At 34.0% G+C, this 22503-nt stretch overlaps 1 protein-coding gene across 1 annotated transcript in view; it reads left to right on the top strand.

Moving 5' to 3' along the window:
- Window positions 1-22503, top strand: part of LMBRD1 (LMBR1 domain containing 1) — a 180398-nt gene that overhangs the window by 124201 nt on the left and 33694 nt on the right. Inside the window, exons 10-13 of the mRNA XM_021000136.2 lie at window positions 9099-9163; window positions 9539-9641; window positions 16676-16780; window positions 18215-18364. Of these exons, the coding sequence (XP_020855795.1) occupies window positions 9099-9163; window positions 9539-9641; window positions 16676-16780; window positions 18215-18364 (423 nt within the window). The remainder of the gene's footprint in view (window positions 1-9098; window positions 9164-9538; window positions 9642-16675; window positions 16781-18214; window positions 18365-22503) is intronic.

Raw genomic sequence — 22503 nt, forward strand, 5'->3', positions numbered from 1 at the left:
ACTTCATAAAAGCTTTTAAAGACCAGAGTAATCATCAGAGGAAATATGTGCCAAACTAATCATGTATTAGATTTTTTTGCTCTAGAAAAATATTCCATTTAATGATATTACATGATAAGTATTTTAAGCCAGTGATTTAACAACAACAACAACAACAACAAAAACAACTTTGTGACAAAAGACTTTATGATATAATTGCTTATTTAAGTATGTTTAACCAGCAGGCAATAACATGAAAGCAAATCTCTAAGCTTATTGTATAGTTTAAGATTGATGTAAGTTACAGTTCTTCTAAAATTTCCATCTATTACATCTCTGTAATTTGAAGTATAATGCACAAGCATGTTATCAGGAGACATCTAGCTTATCCCTAATAAGGAATATGTAGAATATTTACCAGGATAAATCAGGTACCTTCCATTTGAGTATAAATAATCCATTATCTTACTTGGATTAGTGGTAAGGATTGAGATTCATTAATTTTTAACCATCAGATATTAGCACCAGAAGTATAAGAGTAATTCCTCAGGCTAGCAGCTACTATTTCATATGACAGATGACCATTCTACTTGTTTTATTAGTAATTATTTAGACGATATTTCAAATATTAGCAATAGCAAAATTAACAATAGCACACATTTATGTAGCGCTTTAATGTTTGCATACCTTTTTAGATTTATTATCTCATTTGGGACCCACAGCTGCTCTGTGAGATATGTCCTCTTGCCCCTGTTTTCGAGATGAAAAAACTAGCTCAGAATGGTTGACTCCAACTCTAACTTGGATCATTCCAAATTGCCTTTCAAATTAAACACTGTAAACTTAGAAAAGTAAAACATTTAAAAGCATAATTAATCTTAAATTTCCTGAACTTGTAAATATTAATGTAACATTACCCCAAAAAAATCCTGATTGTGGTTATTCTAGTGTTTGGGTGCCTTGGAAAGGAATTTCGAGCCATGTTTTGAATTTATTATTCAGTAAAATAAAGGAAGATAAGTTAAGTTTTCAGTAATCAGAGTGAGATAGCAGATAGCTATAGAGTTAGAAATGAAGGGAAGTATGACAAATAATTTGAATAAGAATTGATGTGGATATAAATAAATCTTTTTCAAAAGGAGATTAGAAAATATTTAATATTTACTTGACAAATTGTTCACCCTTACTAAGCAAAGAACTACAAACTAAAACAACTTTGTATTACCACTTTGTACCCATGAAATTTTCAGAAATAATTAAAAGCAATGAAACTCAATCCTGGCAGAATTTGTAGAGAAACAGAATTTCATTTATTGCTAATGAAATTTCAGACTTTTGTAAAGATCTTTTTGGAGAGCAATATAATAGTACAGAGTAAAAATTATACAGAATAAACATACACTTTAATCTGGGAATGCTATTTTATAGCATGTGCTATAAAGACTATCTGATCAGAAATTTTTATAGCAGTATTATATGTAATCACAGAAAAACTGCAAAAAATCTAAATGTCCAACAGTAGATGACTAGTTAAATGTATTTTGTTAATTAATGTTTTAGAATACCATGATACAATTAAGAGGGGAATGTCTAAGTACTATTACAAAAAAAAATCTAGAAAGACCTTCATGAAATAATGCAGAGTGGAAAAAGAAAAGCATAACCATTTCTCCTGCAAGCCGCCTTTTCCCTTGTTGAGAGACTATACTAGTCATCATCCTTTTTGCTGAAATTCAATAAACAATAATGAAAATTTTAACAAGAATTGAAAGGACTTGATTGAATGTGATGACTAATGGAGGAAAATAAAAAATGAGGTTTCAGGGAGAGAAGTTCTAGTGATGTGTTATACTGTAGAATGGCAAAGAAACCTGGTGACTAAAACAAAGACTATTGAATCAAAGTATTTAGCACTGGAAGTCTTAGAAATCATCTAGGTTAACCTCTTAATTTTATAGATGGGGAAACTGAATTAAAGCAGTGAAATAAATGACTTGCCCAATTTTATTCAGGTGGTAAGTGGCAAAGTTGGCATTCAAACACAGGTCACTGGTTTCAAATTGGATTGAGCAAATTGGATTAATTTAGAATATCATTGTTTGTCTTTTGAGAGAACATTTTCAATAGTGTTCAAGACTGGGGCCGGATTCCAAGAGTTTAATTTCAATATGACTTTAGTGATAAGTTCTCAGCAAAAACAGAGCCCCAAATTTAAAAAAAATGAACATTTTTCCATACTTAAAGAATGAATGACATTAAGTTACTTTAGATAGCCAAGTTAATCCCTGTTTGGAGGTGTGTAGTAGATCCAGAGAATATGTTGGTTGGTGGTGGATCAGCTTTAGTCTATTCCAAATGTGTTGATAATTAGGTTATAAAAAACTGGAAGTTCTTCTATCTTATTTCACTCCTTTTTTTTTTAGCTAAAGCACTCTTTCAACTCTGCCTGCTTTCATATATATCTTTATATGTATGTTTGTGTGTATGTGTACACACACACACACACACACACACACACACACACACACACACTTTTCACCCAGATCTTGATTAATTCTGTAATTTGGATTTTTAAAAAGTAAACTACTAGAATAACAAAAAAATCACAAAATGTTTATTTTAATTGTTAAATAAAATATATTTTATGGTTTCTGTTTATTTTGCAAATGGTAAGTTTTTTCATATATATTTAAATTCTCCACACAATAAATATTTTTATGATAAAATCTAAAAACTTTAATTATGAGATATGGGTACTCTTCTAAATATTAGATAAAATAATTTTCTTTATTGGTATTTGTTCTATAGCTTTTTCTTCTGAAGGGAGTCCCAAAGAGGTATCCAGTGAAAACCAGTTTTTTGTCTCAGTGCCCTCTGTGAGAGTTTCTTTGTCTCTATACTAGTTCTGAGTGTCTAGTGTTGTGTGTGTGACTGGCTCTGAGGTTGTACCTCTGAGAGTTACTGTGAGGGTCCTTCCATATGTCTGTGACAGTCCGTCTCTGGGTGGGTTCATCTCTGAGCGTGTTGTTCCATGTGACTGACTATCTCAGTGTGTGTGCCAGGCACTGTATATCACCTGCCAGGACTTTAAGATTCCAGAGCTCAGCTATGAGCTGCTTCTCTATCCTTTTTGGTCTCTGGTGACATCTGTTTACCCTCAGGGTCCTTTGACAGTCAGTCTGATTGACCTTTGACAAGAACCTTTTTTGGGAGGTAGGGGAGGGGGTGCTACCTTGAGGCACTGACTGATGTATATATAAATAAAAGGTTAAAAAATATTTGGGCACTTTTTTGGAATGCTTACAACTTATGAACTGCACTTTTATTTTGGGGAATAAATTGAAAATGTTTTTTTCTAAAGTACAATATATCATAAGTTAACTTTTTAAGATGAGGCTTTTAAAATAGAGCAAGCAGGAAAAAAAAATGTGACATTAAGTACCATATGAAATAATAGTCTTTGGCATGGTTCTGTAAACATTGCTGTATGTGTCACTGAACTTCTACATCTATCTTTGATTTATTCCATAGAAATTTTTTTTTACTTAGAAAAATTCTCATTTCTAAATAGATTCTTTTGTTAATTAAAGTTTTCAAATTAGATATCTCTGGTTTCATAGTCATTGATCATGAAGTAGAATGAGAGGTAGCTATTAACCACCATTTAATATACATCTTGGGAAAACATTTGTAAAGAAATCCTTTGCTAAAAGGTCACTAAGGGAGTGTTAGAGTTTGCACTTCAACTTTTTAGACTAAAGCATATGTTTGTCCAGAAACCTGTTTGTTTATTTTTATTTTGTTTTTATTTTGTTGCCCCTTAATCTTTCTAAAAGAATACATCTCTGATGTTTAACTGCTTAAAATTGCTTGGCATTTTAAGTCTTTTGTAAATAATCAAGATTCTAGTAGCCATTAATTTTCAATTGTCAGAATTAAACCAAGAAATCCTCCTTAATGTTAATATATTCTAATTTTAGGGAAAAAACTATTCCTGTGTTAAACTCTAAAAATATTTATTTATGAAATTCACAATATCTGATTTTCTTTATGTTTATTCAAAACCCTTTTTTAAAAAAGTGACTACCATGTATGTGAAGTACTATGCCAGGGCCTGGTGGAGGTGGGGAGAGACATGAAGAAATTTTTCAGTTTTGTTCTAAATGCAGAGTTATTGTTGTGGTAGGACTAAAGAAGATCTAGCCCCGTCACTAAATTTTATATAAGAAGAAAAAGAACAACTAGTAAAATGGAAATGTGGCTCCAGGTACTTGATAAAAATACTAGAGAGAGAGAGAGAGATAGGTAGATAGAGCGAGCAAGTATTTATTAAGAATTTGCTATGCTTTTTAGGTACCGTTCTAAGTGCTGAGAATACAAATATAAGCAAGCAAGACAGTCCCTGCCTTCAAAGAGCTCACATTTAAATGATGGAAAACAATACATGAATGTGAGTTGGAAAGGGATTATTTTAACCCTGGTCCCAGTAAGATAAAGCAAAGCTCATTTATTGAAATAAAGCAACCCAGGTAGGATCAGCAGCCAACCAAAAGATGAGGAAATAATAAATCCCTGGATAAACTCTTTGAGAATGTAAATGTTACTTGTAATGGAATGTTTCATGTTAAGATGATCTCATGTAGAACCTTTTTTATTGTCTTCCTAATTTTTAATCCTGAAGTTTTAATATGACTGGCATTCTGACACTACTTGTTTGTGTTATACTTTAAAAAAAAATTAAAGTCAAGGACTTTATGCTTTACCTGCTAGTATTTAAGAATTTACTTGTCTGTAGACATAATTAAAAAATAATCATTTTTAATGTCCAAATATGAATATAATAGTTCAATTCACGTGGATTTATTTTCATTTAAAGGCTTGTAAACGAGTGTGTCAGTTAGTTTAATACATCTACTATGTGGCAGGCACCCTGCTAAGCCCTGAGAATACAAGGAAAGGCAAAAGATATTTACTGACCTCAAGGAATTTATAATCTAACCAGGAAAGACAACAGAGCAGAGGAAGCAGAAAGGCAGAGGTGGGGGAGGGGAAAATACCCAGTGTAGGGACATGATGGAGAAGTCCAGAGGGATATAGCTGGGTAGGAAATGAAAAGATTACTGCCCTGGGCTCCCTTCTTAAGTGAAGGTTGTGGGAGGAGAGGTATCTGGTCTCTAATGAGTGTGTATTTTTTTTACATTGTTCTTATGCTTAAAATATAAATTTCAAAATATTAATTTTAGTTTTTTATTTCTGATAGATTCCCCCCCTTGACTCAAAGAGGGAATAGCATAATCAGTTAGGTATAGAAATCTAATTTATCCTATAGGAAATAGGGGGAAAAGGGGAAAGAAAAGGGAGGAGGTGGATAGAAGGGAGGGAAGAAGTAGAAAGGGTAAAGGGGGAAAAAAGGGAGGGGACTGATAGAAGGGACAGCAGACTGAGGAAGGCAGTGGTCGAAAACAAACTTCTAATGAGGAGGAAGAGAGAGAAAGGAGAGAGGAAAGCATAAACATAAACAGGGGAAAATAGGATGGAGAGAAAGACACAAATAATAATCACAGATGTGAATGGGATGAACTCTCCCATAAAGCTGGGGGTGGGGGGGCGCAGCTAGGTGGCACAGTGGATAGAGCATCAGCCCAGGAGTCAGGAAGACCTGAGTTCAGATTCGGCCTCTAATACTTGATACTTACTGGCTGTATGACCCTGGACAAGTCACTTAACCCCATTGCCTAGCAAAGAAAAAAAAAGTTAAAAAAAAAAACTGAAGCAGAAAGCAGAATGGATTAAGAACCATAATCCCACAATATGTTGTTTAAAACTTGGAAAGACTTACATGAGCTGATGCTGAGTGAAATGAGCAAAACCAGGAGAACATTGTACACAGTAACAGCCACATTGTGAGATGACTGACTTTGGTATACTTAGCTGTTCTCAGCAATGCAAGGATCTTAGACAACTCCAAGAGACTTGTAATGGAAAATGCTATCCACATCCAGAGAAAGAACTTTGGTGTCTGAATGTAGATGGAAACATACTGTTTGCTCTCCTTTTCTTGTTTCTTTTTTCTTGTGGTGCCTCTTGTTCTAAAATTTCTTTATGTCATGACTAATTTCAACCTATGTTTAATATCATTGTATAAGTAGAGCCTATATCAGATTGCACACCATCTTGGGGAAGAAGGAGGAGAGAGAGGGTAAAAAATTTAAAGCTCGAAATCTTATGGAAGTGAATGTTGAAAACTAAAAATAAAAAAATTAATTTTTAAAAAAAAGAGCTAGAAGATACATTAGAGGCCATGAATTATACAGATAAGGAAATTGAGGCCCCAGAAAGGTGTTGACAAGGTGACACACTACAAGTAAGTGTGTGAGGCATAATTCCAACCCAGGTTTCCTGATTCCGAGTTCAGTACTATATAGGCTACTAGAAATTCTTATGGTATATTATATTAGCATTTTATACTAACTATATTAGCTCTAATTTTGTGTTCATCTATAACACATATATTAGGATTCCAAAATACCTTAAATATTAACATTTATATATGTGAAACAGCATCCTTCTAGTGGAAGTAACACTAGATTTGTGGACTGGAGCCTCAGCTTTGAATTCTTGTTTTGCCTCTTGCTGTCTCTGAAACTTTGGGCAAGTTGCTTAACCTTCACTTCCAGTCAGTTCTCCCTCTTTTTTAAATGGGGACAATAATGCTTGCACTACCTACCTCACAGGGTTGTTGTATACATCCACAAAATGCATAAAGTGTTTCATAAGCCTTTAATCACTGTACTCATGCACATATGTAAGCTATCATTTTTATATAAGTAATGAGAACATAATGTGTTTATCTTTAGTTTATATACCAATTAAGTGAGCCAGGTTAAATTTGTGATCATCGTAGTCAGTGACAGAGTTTGCGGGGGATTAGATGCATTTTCTTTAGCACTTTGAATACTTTGTAAATAAATTTTAAGATATGTTTCCAGAACTTTATTGGAGATACAACAAATCATGTCTTACACATTATGGGTATTCAGTAAATTTTTAAATTGAATTTTAAAAACTAAATTTATATCATCATGTATATAGTTCATCCTTAAGATTCTACATTCTTTTGATTTTATCTCCTTCCACTACCTTCAGCCACCAGGTTTTTGCTTTTATCCCCACCTACCTCCCCCTCAACTCTACCATGAGGCATATGTGTATACCTAGAATAGTCTGAGGCAATTACATAGTGCTCTTCATTCTAATTTGTTACTACATTTCCATTCCAGAGGAGATAAATATGGAATGAAGCTACCATTGTTTCATAAAATTCATAAATATCCTACCTTTTACTTAAGCTTTGTAGCTTCCTTGTCTTTTGACTCTCTTATATCCCCTTCTCATCTCACCACCAGTCTAGTCACTAAGATCTATGTATTTTTTCTCCAAAATATTTCTCCCATTTAAAGTTCCAGAGGCAGCAAGATGACATAGGCAATAGCACAGGGCCTGGAGTCAGGAAGACCTGAGTTCAAATCCAGCCTCAGATGCTTACCATGTGACCTGAGCCAGGCACTTGGCCTCTGTTTGCCTCTCTTTCTTCACAGGGTTATTGTGACGATCAAGTGAAAGAATATTTGCAGAGCGCTTAGTACAATGCCTGGCATATAGTAGGCGCTTAATAAGTAATGCTTGTTTTACCTTCTTTAGTTTCAATTCTGCAAATATTTATAAAGGATCTACTATATGCTGTGGGAATTCAGTTAAAAGGGAAACTTTCTCCTTACATTCCTAGAGCTGCTTTTAACTATATCAGTAGCCTTCTTTTTCCTCTCTAGTTCATCTGACACTGTAATCATTTTACTCTTCTTAAAACACAGTTCTAATCATGTCACTTATTTACTCAAGTACAATACCTTCAACAGCTCTCCATCATATACTCTTTAAAGTGTAAGCTCCTGGAGGCAGCTAGGTGGCGCAGTGGATAGAGCACCAGCCCTGAAGTCAGGAGGACCTGAGTTCAGTTCCGGCCTCAGACCAAACACTTGACACTTACTAGCTGTGTGACCCTGGGCAAGTCACTTAACCCCAATTGCCTAAAAGCAAAAAAAAAAAAAAAAAGAAAGAAAAGAAAAAAAAGTGTAAGCTCCTTCACTTAAGTTTTCGAGTATCTTTATAACAGAACTCCCATCAGCCTTTCTAGCCTTATTACCTTCCATTCCCTTGTCATCTATAGCCAAATTGAATGGCAGAGCATTCTCCTCATATACTCTTGTGCTTTCCTGTCCCAGGACTTCTCTTTCTTGAGTGTCCTGTCAGCACTCTGTCTTCAGAGTCCAGCTCTTCTTGGAATCCTGCCCTGATACTACTAGTTGGGAAATTTTTCCCCTATTTTGAACTACTGCATTTTTAAAGTTCCCTACAGCTAAGTTCTTTATTACATAAGAAGTTAGTTTGAGTTTGGGCCTAAGCTCATTTTGCCCCATGCATGCCAGTGATTTCTTTTCTTGTCTGGTCTTCCTAGCTCCTCACTGCTGCTTAGGCCCTCTTTCTTCAATTTAAGTACCTGCTTCTCATGGTGCCCTAGTGGGCATTCATTCCAGAGTCTATAATGGTGGAAATGAATAGTGGTACAATACTTCTCTTCTCTTCTGTCCTGCTTCTCTCTTACTTTTCATTCAGAGCACTTAATTCAGTCCTTCATTTTTGAGTCCTTTTCCAACTAAAACTAAAGTTTTCAATAAGGTCATGAGAACTCTTTCATGAGTTTTTTATATGTAGTTTAATGAGATAATCTCAGGTGTAAGTCTCTCAGGATGAATTATATCATCTAGCAAGGAATCTTTGTTTCTTTTGTTTACTTACCAATAAAGTTTGCTGCAGAAGTTGTGTGAATACCATTTATCCTGTATAAGCATTCTCACTCAAATAGTCTTTCAAGTTATTAAAACTTATGTGAGAACTGGAGTTATATCCTAAATAAAAATGTACCTTGGATTGATTTTTACTGAAACACTGGCACACTAATAGCTCATGATCAGTAAGATTGAGCATAATGTGTTTGTGCTTTTAATATAAACTTTTAGAGCATCTTGAGCTACATTTTAGTAATATATTTTTGTTTTTAGATCATATGGGGAATATTTTTCATCCTTGTGGCACTGCTGTTCACAGTTTCTCTCTTTCTGTCCAGGTAAGTACATTTCAGTGTAGTTTTCCTAAATCATTTACACAAATCATGTAATATTATACTTTTTCCTTGCTGAAATCCATTAGTGTAGTCTATTCATCTTAAGTTACCTACTTTATTTGAAATATTTTACAGTGTTAACTCTCATAAAGAATGGCTAACTGTGTTCTTTTAAAGGGCAGTATTTCTTTATCCTGTCTCAATTGAATCAACTGAATGTAGTTCTGTAAAATATTTAAATGAAGTTCAATTTTCTGTACGTATATTTCTACCACCAGTTTGCATTCTGTGTTTAGGTTATGGTCATTTCTCCATTTTTTCAAATATGCAATGTTCCATGTAAAAATTCAAGCCTTAATTTTTTTTTTTTAACTTTAGCCTGGACAAAGCTCTTCATTCAGCTGGCATTGATTCTGGATTCATAATTTTTGGAACCAACTTGACTAATCCACTGAATATGCTTTTACCTATACTACAGACGGTGAGTAATAAATAATAATAATAATAATAATAATAATAATAATAAATGTATAGTATTAGATGCTTCAAAACTCAACCCTACCTAGAATTTTGTTTTTAGAATAGAATATAAATTAAATCTCTTAATTGCTTCATATAAAAACATTACCTTGATAATCAGGGAAAGTGAAGAGCAAGAGAATATAATACTTTTGAAGTAATTTTGTAACTAGTGACAGAAAATTTTAAAACTTCATTAACCCTTCACTTAACTTCCATCACTGGGGAAAGAATCATTTCATACAAAGTTTTTCAAATAACTTAAATGTTTTTCCTCTGTTTTGGATTTAAAATTTTATTATGAAAATCTTTCTTAAATGGATCTTAGTCTCAAATTATAGTGATCATAATTCAAAATTTTCTTGATGACTGGAGCCTAATATGTATATTACTTGAACTGTACCTGAATGTGGTGATTTCCTAGGGCCTAGGCCTATTTTGATTTGTATAATTGTTTAGACCTACATTAAATGATTCATGGATACTAGATTGTTTTAGTTTCCATATACTTTTTATAGGTTTTTGGTCTCTTTTTCTTCATGGTCAGCTATTTTTTCTAAAAGAATATTTTTAAATTATATTTTATTTTTTCAATCAATACAAATCTATATTCTTCCTCCCTAACTCTCTCACAATTGAGAATGAAAGAAAAACAAAACTCTTGTTACAAATGTGTCATCAAGCAAAACAAATTTCCACATTGGATATATAAAAAAAAAAAGTCTTATTCTGTACTTTTGAGTCCTTCATCTCTCTATCAGGAGATGTGGGTAAGCATGTTTCATCATTAGTCCTATGGATTGGTGATTGATCATTATATCTATCAAAGTTCCTAATTCTTTTAAAGTTGTTTGTCTTTACTATGATGTTATCATTATATCAGTTATTCTCCTGGTTCTGTTTACTTCACTCTGCGTCAGTTCATGTAAGTCTTTCCAGGTTTTTATAAAACCATCCCCTTCATCATTTCTTAGAGCACAATAGAATTCTAGTCACATTTATGTACTATAACTCGTTTAGTCTCTCCCAATTGATAATAACCCCCTAGATTGCCATTCTTTGCCAATTGAGAAAGATCTATTATAAATATTTGAGTACATCTTTAGTTTCTTTTGCTTAGAAATCATCTCTCCCTCAATCTGTTGTCTCTCTGATTCCTCCTTCTTCCTCCTTGTTTCCCTTGTATATCTTTGTTGATGAAAATAGATTTCTGTAATCAGCTGTGTGTGTATATATATATATATATATGTTTCCCCCTTTTGACCAGGTCAGATGAGAATGAGGTTCAAGTGGCAGTAACTCTCTTGCCAAACCTTTATAGATGGCTACTTACACACCCTGATTATGTGAAGTAATATTCCCTAACCTTCTTTTCCCTTGATCCCATCCAGTATATTGCTCCACTCCCCTTTTTTGCTTATTCTCTTATCAAGACATAATAGAACTACCCCCAAGTTTTCTCTAATTAATTAAGCATCTGTAAGCTCTGATGATGATAGGGCTCAAAGAGAATGATCTCTCCATATTAAAATTAAGCAATTTGTCCTTGTTTATTAGTCCTTTATAATTGTTCATTTGTATTTGCTTTTTTTAAATGATTCTCTTAATTCCTGTATTTGAACTTAAGAGTTTCTATACAGCTGTGGTCTTTTTATCAGAATTGCTTGAAAGTCCCTTATTTCATTAAAGGTCTGGTTTTTTATTCTCTTGCCTATATTTCCCCTTTTTGTCTTTATTTGTTTGTTTGTTTATTTATTTATTGTTTTCAGCATTCATTTCCATAAGATTTTGAGTTTTAAATTTTCTCCCTCTCCCATTTCTTATTGCCCCCCCCAGATGGCGTACAATCCGATATAGGCTCTACGTATACATTCATGTTAAGCATGTTTTCCTATTACTCATGATTTAAAGTGGAACTAATGGAAGGAACCATGAGAATGAAGCAATAAAAAAAAACAACAAAAGAAAAGGAGAGCAAATAGTATGCATCCATCTGCATTCACACTCCATATTTCTTTCTCTGGGTGTGGATAGCAGTTTCCAAAGATTCCATGAATCTTTTGGAGTTATCTTAGATTCTTGTGTTGCTGTGAAGAGCTAAGTCTATCAGAGTCAGTCATCCCATAATGTGACTGTTACTGTGTACAATGTTCTTCCGGTTCTGCTCATTTCACTCTGCATTAGTTCATGTAAGTCTTTCCAAGTTTGTTTTTTTTTATTCTGCCTGCTCATCATTTCTTATAGCACAATTGTATTCCGTTACATTCATATACCACAACTTGTTCAGCCATTCCCTAATTGACGGGCATCCCCTCAATTTCCAATTCTTTGCCACCATAAAAAGAGCTGCTATAAATATTTTTGTACATGTGGGTCCTTTTCCCGTTTTTATGATTTCTTTGGGATACAGACCTAGAAGTAATATTGCTGGGTCAAAGGGTATGCACAATTTTATAGTCCTTTGGGCATAGCCCTAAATTGCTTTCCAAAATGGTTGGATCAGTTCACAACACCAATTTTGTTCCAATTTTCTCACATCTTCAGCATTTATCATCGTCCTGTTTTATCATGTTAGCCAATCTGATAGGTATGATATAGTACCTCAGGGTCATTTTGATTTGCATTTCTCTAATCAATAGTGATTTAGAACATTTTTTCATATGACTATAGATATCTTTACTTTCTTCCTCTGAGAACTGCCTGTTCATATCCTTTGACCATTTATGAATTAAGGGTTGCCCTTTTTTTTTCTACTTAGTTTTACTGAATCAGTTATTCTTGGTTATAAGCTTATATGTTTTGTCTTTTGAAATATTTTATTCTAAGCTCTTCACTTCTTTATAATGGATGGTGCTAATTGTGTGTGAATACTGACTATGAGTCCTCAGTATGTGAATTTCTTTCTGACAGCTTGTTGCAGTGTTTTTCCTTTGACCTAGTAATTGAATATTGGCTATGATGTTCCTAGGAGTTTTAATTTTGGAGTTTCTTTCAGGATATATCTTTTCACTTTATCCTCTGGTTCCAAGAAATCTGGGCAGTTTTCTTTCATAGTTTCTTAAAATTTGATAGCTAGACTATTTTTTTTTTGTTATGGCATTCAAATAGTCCAATGATTCTTAAATTTTTTCCCCCATGAACCTGTTTTTAAAGTCACTTGTTTTTGCTGTGACATACCTTATGTTTTCTTCTGGTTTTTTTCCCCCAGTATTTTGAATTTGCTTTAATGCTTCTTGTCATCTCATGAAAATCATGGAGCTCCTATTTTATCCATTCTAATTTTCAGTGAGTTTGCTTGGACAAGTTTTGTACCTTTTGAGCCAAGCTGTTAATTATCTTTCCATATTTCTCATTTCTTTTCCAATGTTTTTCCTCTAGCACTCTCATTTCATTTATTAAAAAATATTTTTGACTTTAAAAAAAAAACTTCTCTTCATCTCTTCCAGGAGTTCCAGTTAAATTTGTAACCATGCTGTTTTCCTTTGAGTCTTTGCTTATAGATATTTGAGGTCATTTTCTTTTTCTAGATTGTGTCTTGAGCATCTGTATCACCATAAGAGCTTTTTATGGTGAGATTCTTTTTTCTTTTGCTCATTTTTCCAAACTACTTCTTTGATCTCAGACTTAATGTTGGAGCCAGATTCTGTGTACTTCTAGAGGGAAGATCTGTGCTGAGACTGCTTTGTTGACTTGGGGTATTGAGTATTGTGTGGTTCCAGGATCTCAGTGACAGTTCTAGCTGCGAACCTTGCAAGCTTTTGGTGCTCCCAGTATGATCTGACACAGGGCAAAAATGGTATGCTTTCCCCTGGTCTGAGCTGTATGAATTCCTGATCTGAGTTTGGGTCTGATCAGTAGTAAACTACTGCTTGATTCAGCTAGAACAGCATTCAGCCAGAACTACAAGCTTCCCCTTGGTCCTGATTATTCCTGTGCAGGTTAGGCCTGGTTTGACTCTTCCTTTACAGGCTTCACAATAGGACAGGAGCTAGAACAGAGATCCTCCTGCTCTGCCCCTGAGATCTGAGCCACATCACTGCTGCATGTCTCTAAACTTGCTTCTCTCTGGGCCTATAACTGCTCAGCCTGGATTGCAGCCTCCGTGCATAAGTGCTTTGCTTCATCCATCATAGAGCCTTGACCTGCAACTGAGTAGAGGGTAAACAGAACTGCCATTTGCTACTTTGAATGAGGTGTTCCATTAGGTTCTGAGGGTTTTCCAATTTAAGTGTAGGACCTCATCTTGCCCCATTTCACAGCTTTCCCTGGGTGTTATAATGCTTGCTTGTGGCCTACTTCTGACCAGATCCTCTCCCTTGTGTCCACTGATCTCTGGCTGTCTCTCTTTGCTGACTTTACCTGGCCAATGACTCACTATGACTTTTTCATAAATTTCCCCCTGAGGTCCTTGTGGCTCTAGTTGGAATTTTTATCCCTATGATATACTCTCTGGGATGGTCTTGTTCAGGGTACAGGGAAAGCAGTAGTCCAGAAAGAGTATGTGTACCTACCACACTAGGAGTTAAAGGGTAGAAACAGACATATAGAAAATATAGTAAGAAATGAGATCATCAGCATAGGTCCTCTGAATTTGGCTCTCAGAATCAGTCTAGAGCTACTAAATCACTGCAGTCTTCTAGCAGTAAATAGAATAAGTATTTTCTGTATTTTAACGTAGACATTGACTCTGGGTTTATTTCAATTCAGCTTTCAAATGAGTAGTCTTAAACAGTGCTTCTTAAAATGTGGGTTGGGTCATGACCCCATTTGGGGTCATGTAACTAACTGTGGGGATTGTGAAAAATTTGGCAGGAGTGAAAGATTTCTGAATGCTCAAATTAATCCAAAATCAAATGCTTAATGAATCCATGGTGTTTCTGGTGGTGTTTGCCCATGTTGCATTGCATAACTTCACTGCAGCCTTAGTTATGAACACGCAGCGATGCACACTTTGCCTTGAGAATCACTTCCATAGAGATGATTATTGAGCCCATGGGAGCTAATGTAATTACAAATCATAGGTGGTGTAGAGGGAGAACAAAAGGGTTGGTTGAGTGACATAAAGAGATTAAGAAGGAGCAGATAAATAGGAGGAAAACCAGGAAAGAACAGTATCACAAAAACCTAGAAAGGAGATTATGTAAGATGAAGTGATAAGCATTATCAGATGCTATATAGGTCTAGAAAGCTGAGGTTTGAGAAAAGGACATTGGAGTTGGTAGTTAAGAGCACTGGTAACAGAGTGTTGGTTGAATTATGAAGTCAGAAGGTTGTACAGGGCTTAGAAAAAAAGTGAAAAGAGAAGTGAAGACATTTGTGTATGGACTGTTTTCTTGAGTTTAGCAGTGAAGGCAGAGAAGAGATAGAGTACAATAGTCAGGATGGTGAGATCAGGTTAGAATATTTTTTAAAGAATGGTGATGATTTGTTTATATAGAACAAGAAAGGATCTAGTAAAGAGAGAGGGATTGAAGATAATAGGGTGGGAATAATAATGGGGACAGTTTTCTTTAAAAGAAAGAAGAAGATGTGAGATAGATAGATAGATAGAAATGGGGTTGGCCTTGACAAGGGAAAAATACACCTTTCAGGAGTGAAAGAAGAAATAGCTGGGGAAGATGCCTGAGTGTTGTGATATGAGTAGAAAAAAGGGAGCTCTTGACAAATGCCTTAAATTTTTTCAATAAAATATAAAACAATATCTTCTACTGGGAAGATGAGGAGAAAGATGTGCTATAAGAGCCCTTGAGCAGAGATGAGAAGGTTTGAAACTGCCAATTTGTACAAATGAAAGTAATGATGACTTAAATGAATGAAAGTCTTAGGCACTCACAGTATTAAAATGCCTAAGTTTTCATAATATAATGTGTATGGACTTTATGGCCTCTATTTTGACTGCTTAGAAAAATCTTTTTTTTTTTTTGCATCTGGTTGTTAGCTGTGTTGTGGATGTGTCAATATTAGTAGATCAATGACCTCTTTGTAGGTAAGATATTACTGTAATTAAGCATTAGTAAATGTTCCCCAATTTTAAACTTTTTAATTCTTTCAAATAAGAATAACAGATAATTTCATGGTTACTAATTGAAATTAATATGAAATATGAATACATAGATGCATTCTAAGAGCTTAGATCAAATTGCATCACTAAGCTAAACATTTGAAAATTCAGTTACTCATCAAATGAAATCTTGTTTATAAAATTCAGATTTCATAAGCATAATTTGCTTAAGTGTCAACATATCAAGACATTGCTACTTCTTAATAAGTCATAATCACCTCTCTTTTCCCTTACAAATTAATAACTTGTTAATGTGGCTGTCATTTCCTGAATGGAAGCATACCATTTTTTGAAGATATTTTCTGTGGAAACTAAATAGCCATTAGCAGTTTTAGAAACCAGTGTTACCCAGCTGACAGTGTTGCTAAGAAAGACTTTGAGAATTTTAACATTGCTTAACACTGCAAAGGATGTACACCAATTGGTATTGTTCACATTATAAGGTTTTAGCTAAGAAATAACTATTTGTAATTTAATAAGGGGTTCATTTGCTTTGTATGCCACTATATTTTTTAATTTGAAAGTAACTTCTATTTTGACTAATTTCTTAAATTCTGTTATTTTTAAATTATAATTACATATCTGTATCTATTTCCCTAAATTATTTCTTAAACATATAGGTAGCTCATTGAAGTCCTAAAAGAATTATGCATTTTCTTTCACATTGATTTTGAATGAGACCTTTTTTGCCACTTACTAAAATACTTATAAATATTAATTTATTCCAAAGCATTGCTTAAAATAGGTTCTTATTAATTAGGCAGTCTATTTTTCCCTCCTTCTCATTTGGTCATAGTAACCCTAGAATTTGTTGGAATTTTATGTTTTGAACTCTTGCCTATATTAAGATTATCTTGAACTATCTTGGGCAGATTTTTATATTGTACCACTCTCACAGTGTATTTCTGTATTAAATTTGAATTTTTCTGTTTCAGGTTTTCCCACTTGATTATCTTCTTATAACAACTATAATTATGTACTTTATTTTCACTTCAATGGCTGGGATTCGGAATATTGGCATATGGTTCTTTTGGATCAGAGTGAGTAATAAAAATATATATTAATGAAAATCACTTTAGTTTTTTTTTCCTATATATGCAGCATCTAATACCAAGCTATACTATTTGTTTTGTGAGGATAAAGGGAACAATTTCACCAAAGTTATCAAAAAATGATTATTAATTTTTCATTAGACATTTAAATTTATAGAATTTATATTCTAGTTGTAATTTTCTGTAACATTGGCTTGATAGCATTCATTATACACTGAAGTTTAAAGTATGGCATTTAATCTAAGAGCTTTGAGACTAAGCTATACAATACACAAATATATTTTTCTGTGCAGCTAGAGGAAGGAAGTTATTCAATTTTATTATGTTAAATATCCACCCAAATTAAATGTAGTATTTAAGGTAAACCCATGAAGATGTTTGAACTTTGGGAGTTCATTTAATAAAAATCCACCTCCTTGATGCCATTTTATATGTACAGACATAAAAATAGGTGTGGAAAGCTTAAAAAAAAATCAAACAATAATATAATGATGTTGGATTTGATGTCAAAGTTAATGGACCATATTTTAATGTTTCTAGTGACTTGAAAGAAATCAGTTGATTCCCTTATATTTCACTTGTTCTTAATATTGGTTTACCCATAGTTGGAATGAATGTAAAAATACCCATTTCAGAGGTTGTCACAAACCAATTTTCATAGCAGTTTACTTAAACGTTTCATAAATATATTTCATGGACATGGTAGTGTCACTCAGTTGACTTCATGTGACTTCATATTATAACTTAAATATAAAGTAAAATATTTAAAATTTTAATACTGAAATCATCCTAATGATTTCAGATAAAACTAGAGGTAATTCTTGTGGATTTTAATACTTTATCAACTCATTATCTTCATATAAACAAGGATGCTCTAGAACAGGGCGTTCTTAACTTTTTTTTGTGCCTTGTATCCCTTTATTAGTCTGGTAAAATCTATAGCTGTCTTCTCAGAATAATGTGTTTAAATACATATAACAAAGTACTTCAGCTTATAAAGGAAACCAGTTATGTTGAAATAGGTATCAACATTAAAAAAAAGAAGAAAAAAGACTTGTCAACACCAGATTATTAACTCCTGCTCTTCAAGTTAATACAAAAATATTGACTATGTTAAGTAATATTATAGTATCTAGATTGTTGATTTTTAAAATTGATCATTTATAGGCCCTTTTTGACTTAGCAGCTTTTGCAGTAACTGTTTTCTATAAACAAATAAGCTAGATTTAACCTAAAAGCCCTATGTGGAAAGAGCTTTTTTTTTTCATCACATTTATAACCACCAGCAGTGATTAGGAGCTTTTAGACTTTTTTTTGGAAAAGATTGATTATTAAAAGCATTTCCTTTAACAGAGAATTCCAGGTTAATTTTTTACTTAAACAGTGTTGCTAATGTATTAATGCTACATTTTTTTTCCCTAGTTGTACAGGATCAGAAGAGGTAGAACCAGACCCCAAGCACTCTTATTTCTCTGCATGATACTTCTGCTGATTGTCCTTCACACTAGCTATATGATTTACAGTCTTGCCCCCCAGTATGTTATGTATGGAAGCCAAAAATACTTAATAGAGGTGAGCACTATATATTAAGATATTTTCATCTATATTTTGCTTGACTATAGAATCTTAGAGCTGGAACAGAACATAGAGGCCATCTAGTTCACATGATAACCCTTTATATATTTTTAGAACATTATCATGACCTCCCTCTTCCTATTTAAGTCTTCTCTTTCTCACCTAAACATTTCCAATTTCTTCAACTGATCTTTGTATGGCATAACTCTTTGTCCCTTTTGCTATCCTGGCTATCCGCAGCTCTTACTGGTAACCTCTCTATGATGTGATAATACCCAGAACTAGACACAGTACCACATATTATCTGACTAAGGCATAGTACAATGGAGCTATAATATTACTTTCTCTGGACATTATGCCTCTATTAATGCAACCTAAAGCATTAGCATTTTTGTCCACTATTTAAGTTGAGTCCTACTCATGTTGAGTCAGGTTTATAGTCCACCAAAATCCATATACCTTCATCATATGAATTTGCAGCCTAATCAAGTCTCCCACATCCTGTATTTGGGTAACTGGTGTTTTAATCCATGTTTTGGACCTTATTTTTATCCTCTTAATTTTCCTCATTTTAATTACATCACCTTACTATTCTAATCTTTGAAGATTTTTTTAACCTGATTTACAAGTTAATGTTAATTATACTGAGAAAGTAGATGTGGTTTAAATGATGTATGACATAAGATTATCAGTTTCATCAGATTACTTCTTAAACTACTTCTTAATTTATATAACACTATATTTATATTATTCATATTTATTGTAAAATTCTCATTAGAATATGTACTAAATTTCATTAGAAAGCTTTCTTAAATGAATCCTAAGGTACTAAGCTGTTGCATTTTAGTTCAGAGCTTTATTAAAACTCCTAATATTCCCTTTTAACTGAATGACTATGTGACTAATAATATGAGTTCCCAAAAGGAAATAGTTTAGAAGAATGTTATTTTAGCCCCCATAGGTCCTGGCCCAGAGGGAGCTCCTTTATTAATTCTGCTATTTCAGTTACATTTATTTTCTAGGAGCATGGAAGAATACTCTCTTCTAGTTCTGTTCTAACTAATGTGGAGAGAGAAGACAACTCAACATCCTGTGTCTCCTTCTTTCTAATCTTTTCTCTCTTCCAGCCTATGTTATGTACTATTTCCATAATCATTCTAATCTTTCTAAAATAACATCATGTTTCTTCCTCACTCATAAAACTTCATTGGCTGTGTTTTGCTACAGAACAAAGGTTAACCTTTTGACATGAGCCTTCAAAACCTTCACTAATTTGGCCTTTTTCTGTCACATAACTATCTTTGTCTCCACAAATATATATATTTTATATTTGAAAATCATTTGATTATTCCCTTTTCTGAGATATTTTTGCCTTTTTCTTCTGACTATTCAAATCTCTCAAATTTATTTTCCCTACTTCACAAAGCCCTCTGAAATCACAGTATCTTCCATTGGTGACTGTCTTTTAATTGAATGTGTCAAACATGAGTATATGCCTACTACGTGTGAGATACTATGCTGAGTGTTAGAGATCAAAGTATAGTACTCATTGTGGCATATCTTCATGTGTTGCCATGCGCTGTATTGTATACGTGTTTCATATTTGTTTTGCCTTGGTTTCAGTTAGATTATAAGCTACTAGAAGAAAGGGAGTATATCTTGTTCTTTTATCACCTCTCTTCACACCCTTACTTGTTGCATGAAGAAGCTATGCCATTACTTAGCAATGTTGTGTGTATATATACTAAATGTGTGTGCTAAACAAACAGTGATTCATGCCCATGCTGTGGTATTCTTTGGCTCCTGTTTAATTTGACTGAAGACTAGAGTTTGTGAGCAGTTTGGCTATTCTCTCAAATAGTTGTCCTCTGAAGTCTGTAACACAAATGTGCAATATTTAGGCATCTTGTAACATTCGTTTTATATGGTGCCCTCTCCAGTCCATCTACACATGGCTGCCAAAGTAATTTTACAAAAATGTAAGTTTGACTGTCACTCCCATGTCTCAAAGTACTTTCAGTGGCTCCCTCTTACCACAGAGATAAAATAGAAACTCCACTTGGACGTTAAAAACCCTTCAAAACCTGGCACTAACCTACCTTTTTAGACTTAGTCCATATTACCCTGCTCTACATGTTCATGCATTCTGCATTCCAAACAAACTGGCCCATTATTGTTTTCTGAAGACCATTCTTTGTACTTGAACTCTGCACATTTGCATAGGATGTCAGTCAGGCTGGAAGTGCACTTCCTTTTCACCTTAACTTTTCAGATTCTGTAGCTTCCTTCCTTCAAGGCTCAGCTTGTGAGCCACCTCCAGAGGGAAGCCTTTCCTATAACCTGTAATTGTTAGACCCCCAGCTTTACTTAAATGATTAAGTATAAACTTACCTGTTTATATTTTATATCTGCCTCCCTAACCCCACAAGCAAAAGGTAAACTCAAGTGGCAACCGTCTTTCATTTTGTTTTTTGTATCTTCAGTTCCTAGTATATACACAGTGCTTTGCATGTAGAAGGGAATTAATAACTCTTTTGCATTAGTAGAGACTTGAAGCCCATAGTTCAGTATAGGATGCTTTTGCATTGGTCTCGTCTGGGGATGGTGAGAACCTGAACTAGGGTAATTGGTTATGGGAATACAGAAATGGGGATGGATATGAGAAATACTGAACCAGTGAAACTGATGACACTTGGCAACTGAAGGGATATGGAAAGTGAAGGAGAAGAAAGAATTGAGGATGACATGGTTGCCAGCCTAGCTGGAATCATGAATGGCACCTTTAACAGAAAAGAGGGAGTTAGGGAAAGGGGTACATTTGGGAGTGTAATATATTAAATTTTCTTTCAGAAATAATGTTTTCAGATGCTCGTGAGACCTCTGCTTAGAAATGTCTAGCAGACAATTAGTGGTATGGTACCATAAACCAGAAGAAAGATTAGGGTTGGTTATGTAGATCTAGAAGCTCCTTGAGAGTGGGGGTGATTTTATTTTTGTCTTGGTATCCCCAGCACCTACCACATGATAGGAACTTTATAAATGCTTATAGAATGATTTTCTTTCTTTTTTAAATAATTTATTTATTTTTGGTTCTCACCATTCACTTCCATAAGATTTTGAGTTTTAAATTTTCTCTCCCTCCCTCTGCTCCCCCCTCCCCAAGAAGGTGTGTAATCTGATATAGGCTGTACTTATACATTCATATTAAGCATATTTTCACATTAGTCATGATGTATAGAAGAATTAGAACTAATGGGAGGAACCACGAAGAAGAAATAAAACAAAACAACAAAAGAAAAGGAGAGCAAATAGCATGCTTCCATTTGCATTCTCACTCCATGGTTCTTTTTCAGGATGTGGATAGTATTTCCATCATGAGTCTTTTGGAGTTTTCTTAGATCCTTGTACTGCTGAGAAGAGCTAAGTGTATCAAAGTCAGTCATCGCACAATGTGGCTGTTACTGTGTACAGTGTTCTTTTGGTTCTGTACATTTCACTCAGCATCAGTTCATATAAGTTGTTCCAGGTTTTTCTGAAGTCTACCTGCTCATCATTTCTTATAGCACAATAGTATTCCATTACATTTATATACCACAACTTGTTCAGCCATTCCACAATTGATGGGCATCCCCTCAATTTCCAATTCTTTGCCACCACAATAAGAGCTGCTGTAAGTATTGTTGTACATGTGGGTCCTTTTCCATTCTTATAATCTCTTTGGGATATAGACATAGAAGTGGTATTGCATGTAGCCCTTTGGGCATAGTTCCAAATTGCTCTCCAGAATGGCTTGGTTGGTTCACAACTCCACCAACAATGCATTAGTGTTCCAGTTTTCCCACATCTTCTCCAACATTTATCATTTTTCTGTTTTGTCATGTTAGCCAGTCTAATAGGTGTGATGTGATATCTCAGAGTCTTTTTGATTTGCATTTCTTTAATCAATAGTGATTTAGAGTATTTTTTTGTATAACTATAGATAGCTTTAATTTCTTCCTCTGAAAAGTATCTGTTCATGTCCTTTGACCATTTATCAATTTGAGAATGACTTATATTCTTATAAATTTGACTCAATTCTCTATGTATTTTAGAAATGAGGCCTTAATCATGAAAATTGTTTCCCAGCTTTCTGCTTC

The sequence above is a fragment of the Phascolarctos cinereus genome, unplaced genomic scaffold, assembly GCF_003287225.1.
Source record: "Phascolarctos cinereus isolate Bilbo 61053 unplaced genomic scaffold, phaCin_HiC Scaffold_5;HRSCAF=322, whole genome shotgun sequence".
Lineage (NCBI taxonomy): Eukaryota > Metazoa > Chordata > Mammalia > Diprotodontia > Phascolarctidae > Phascolarctos > Phascolarctos cinereus.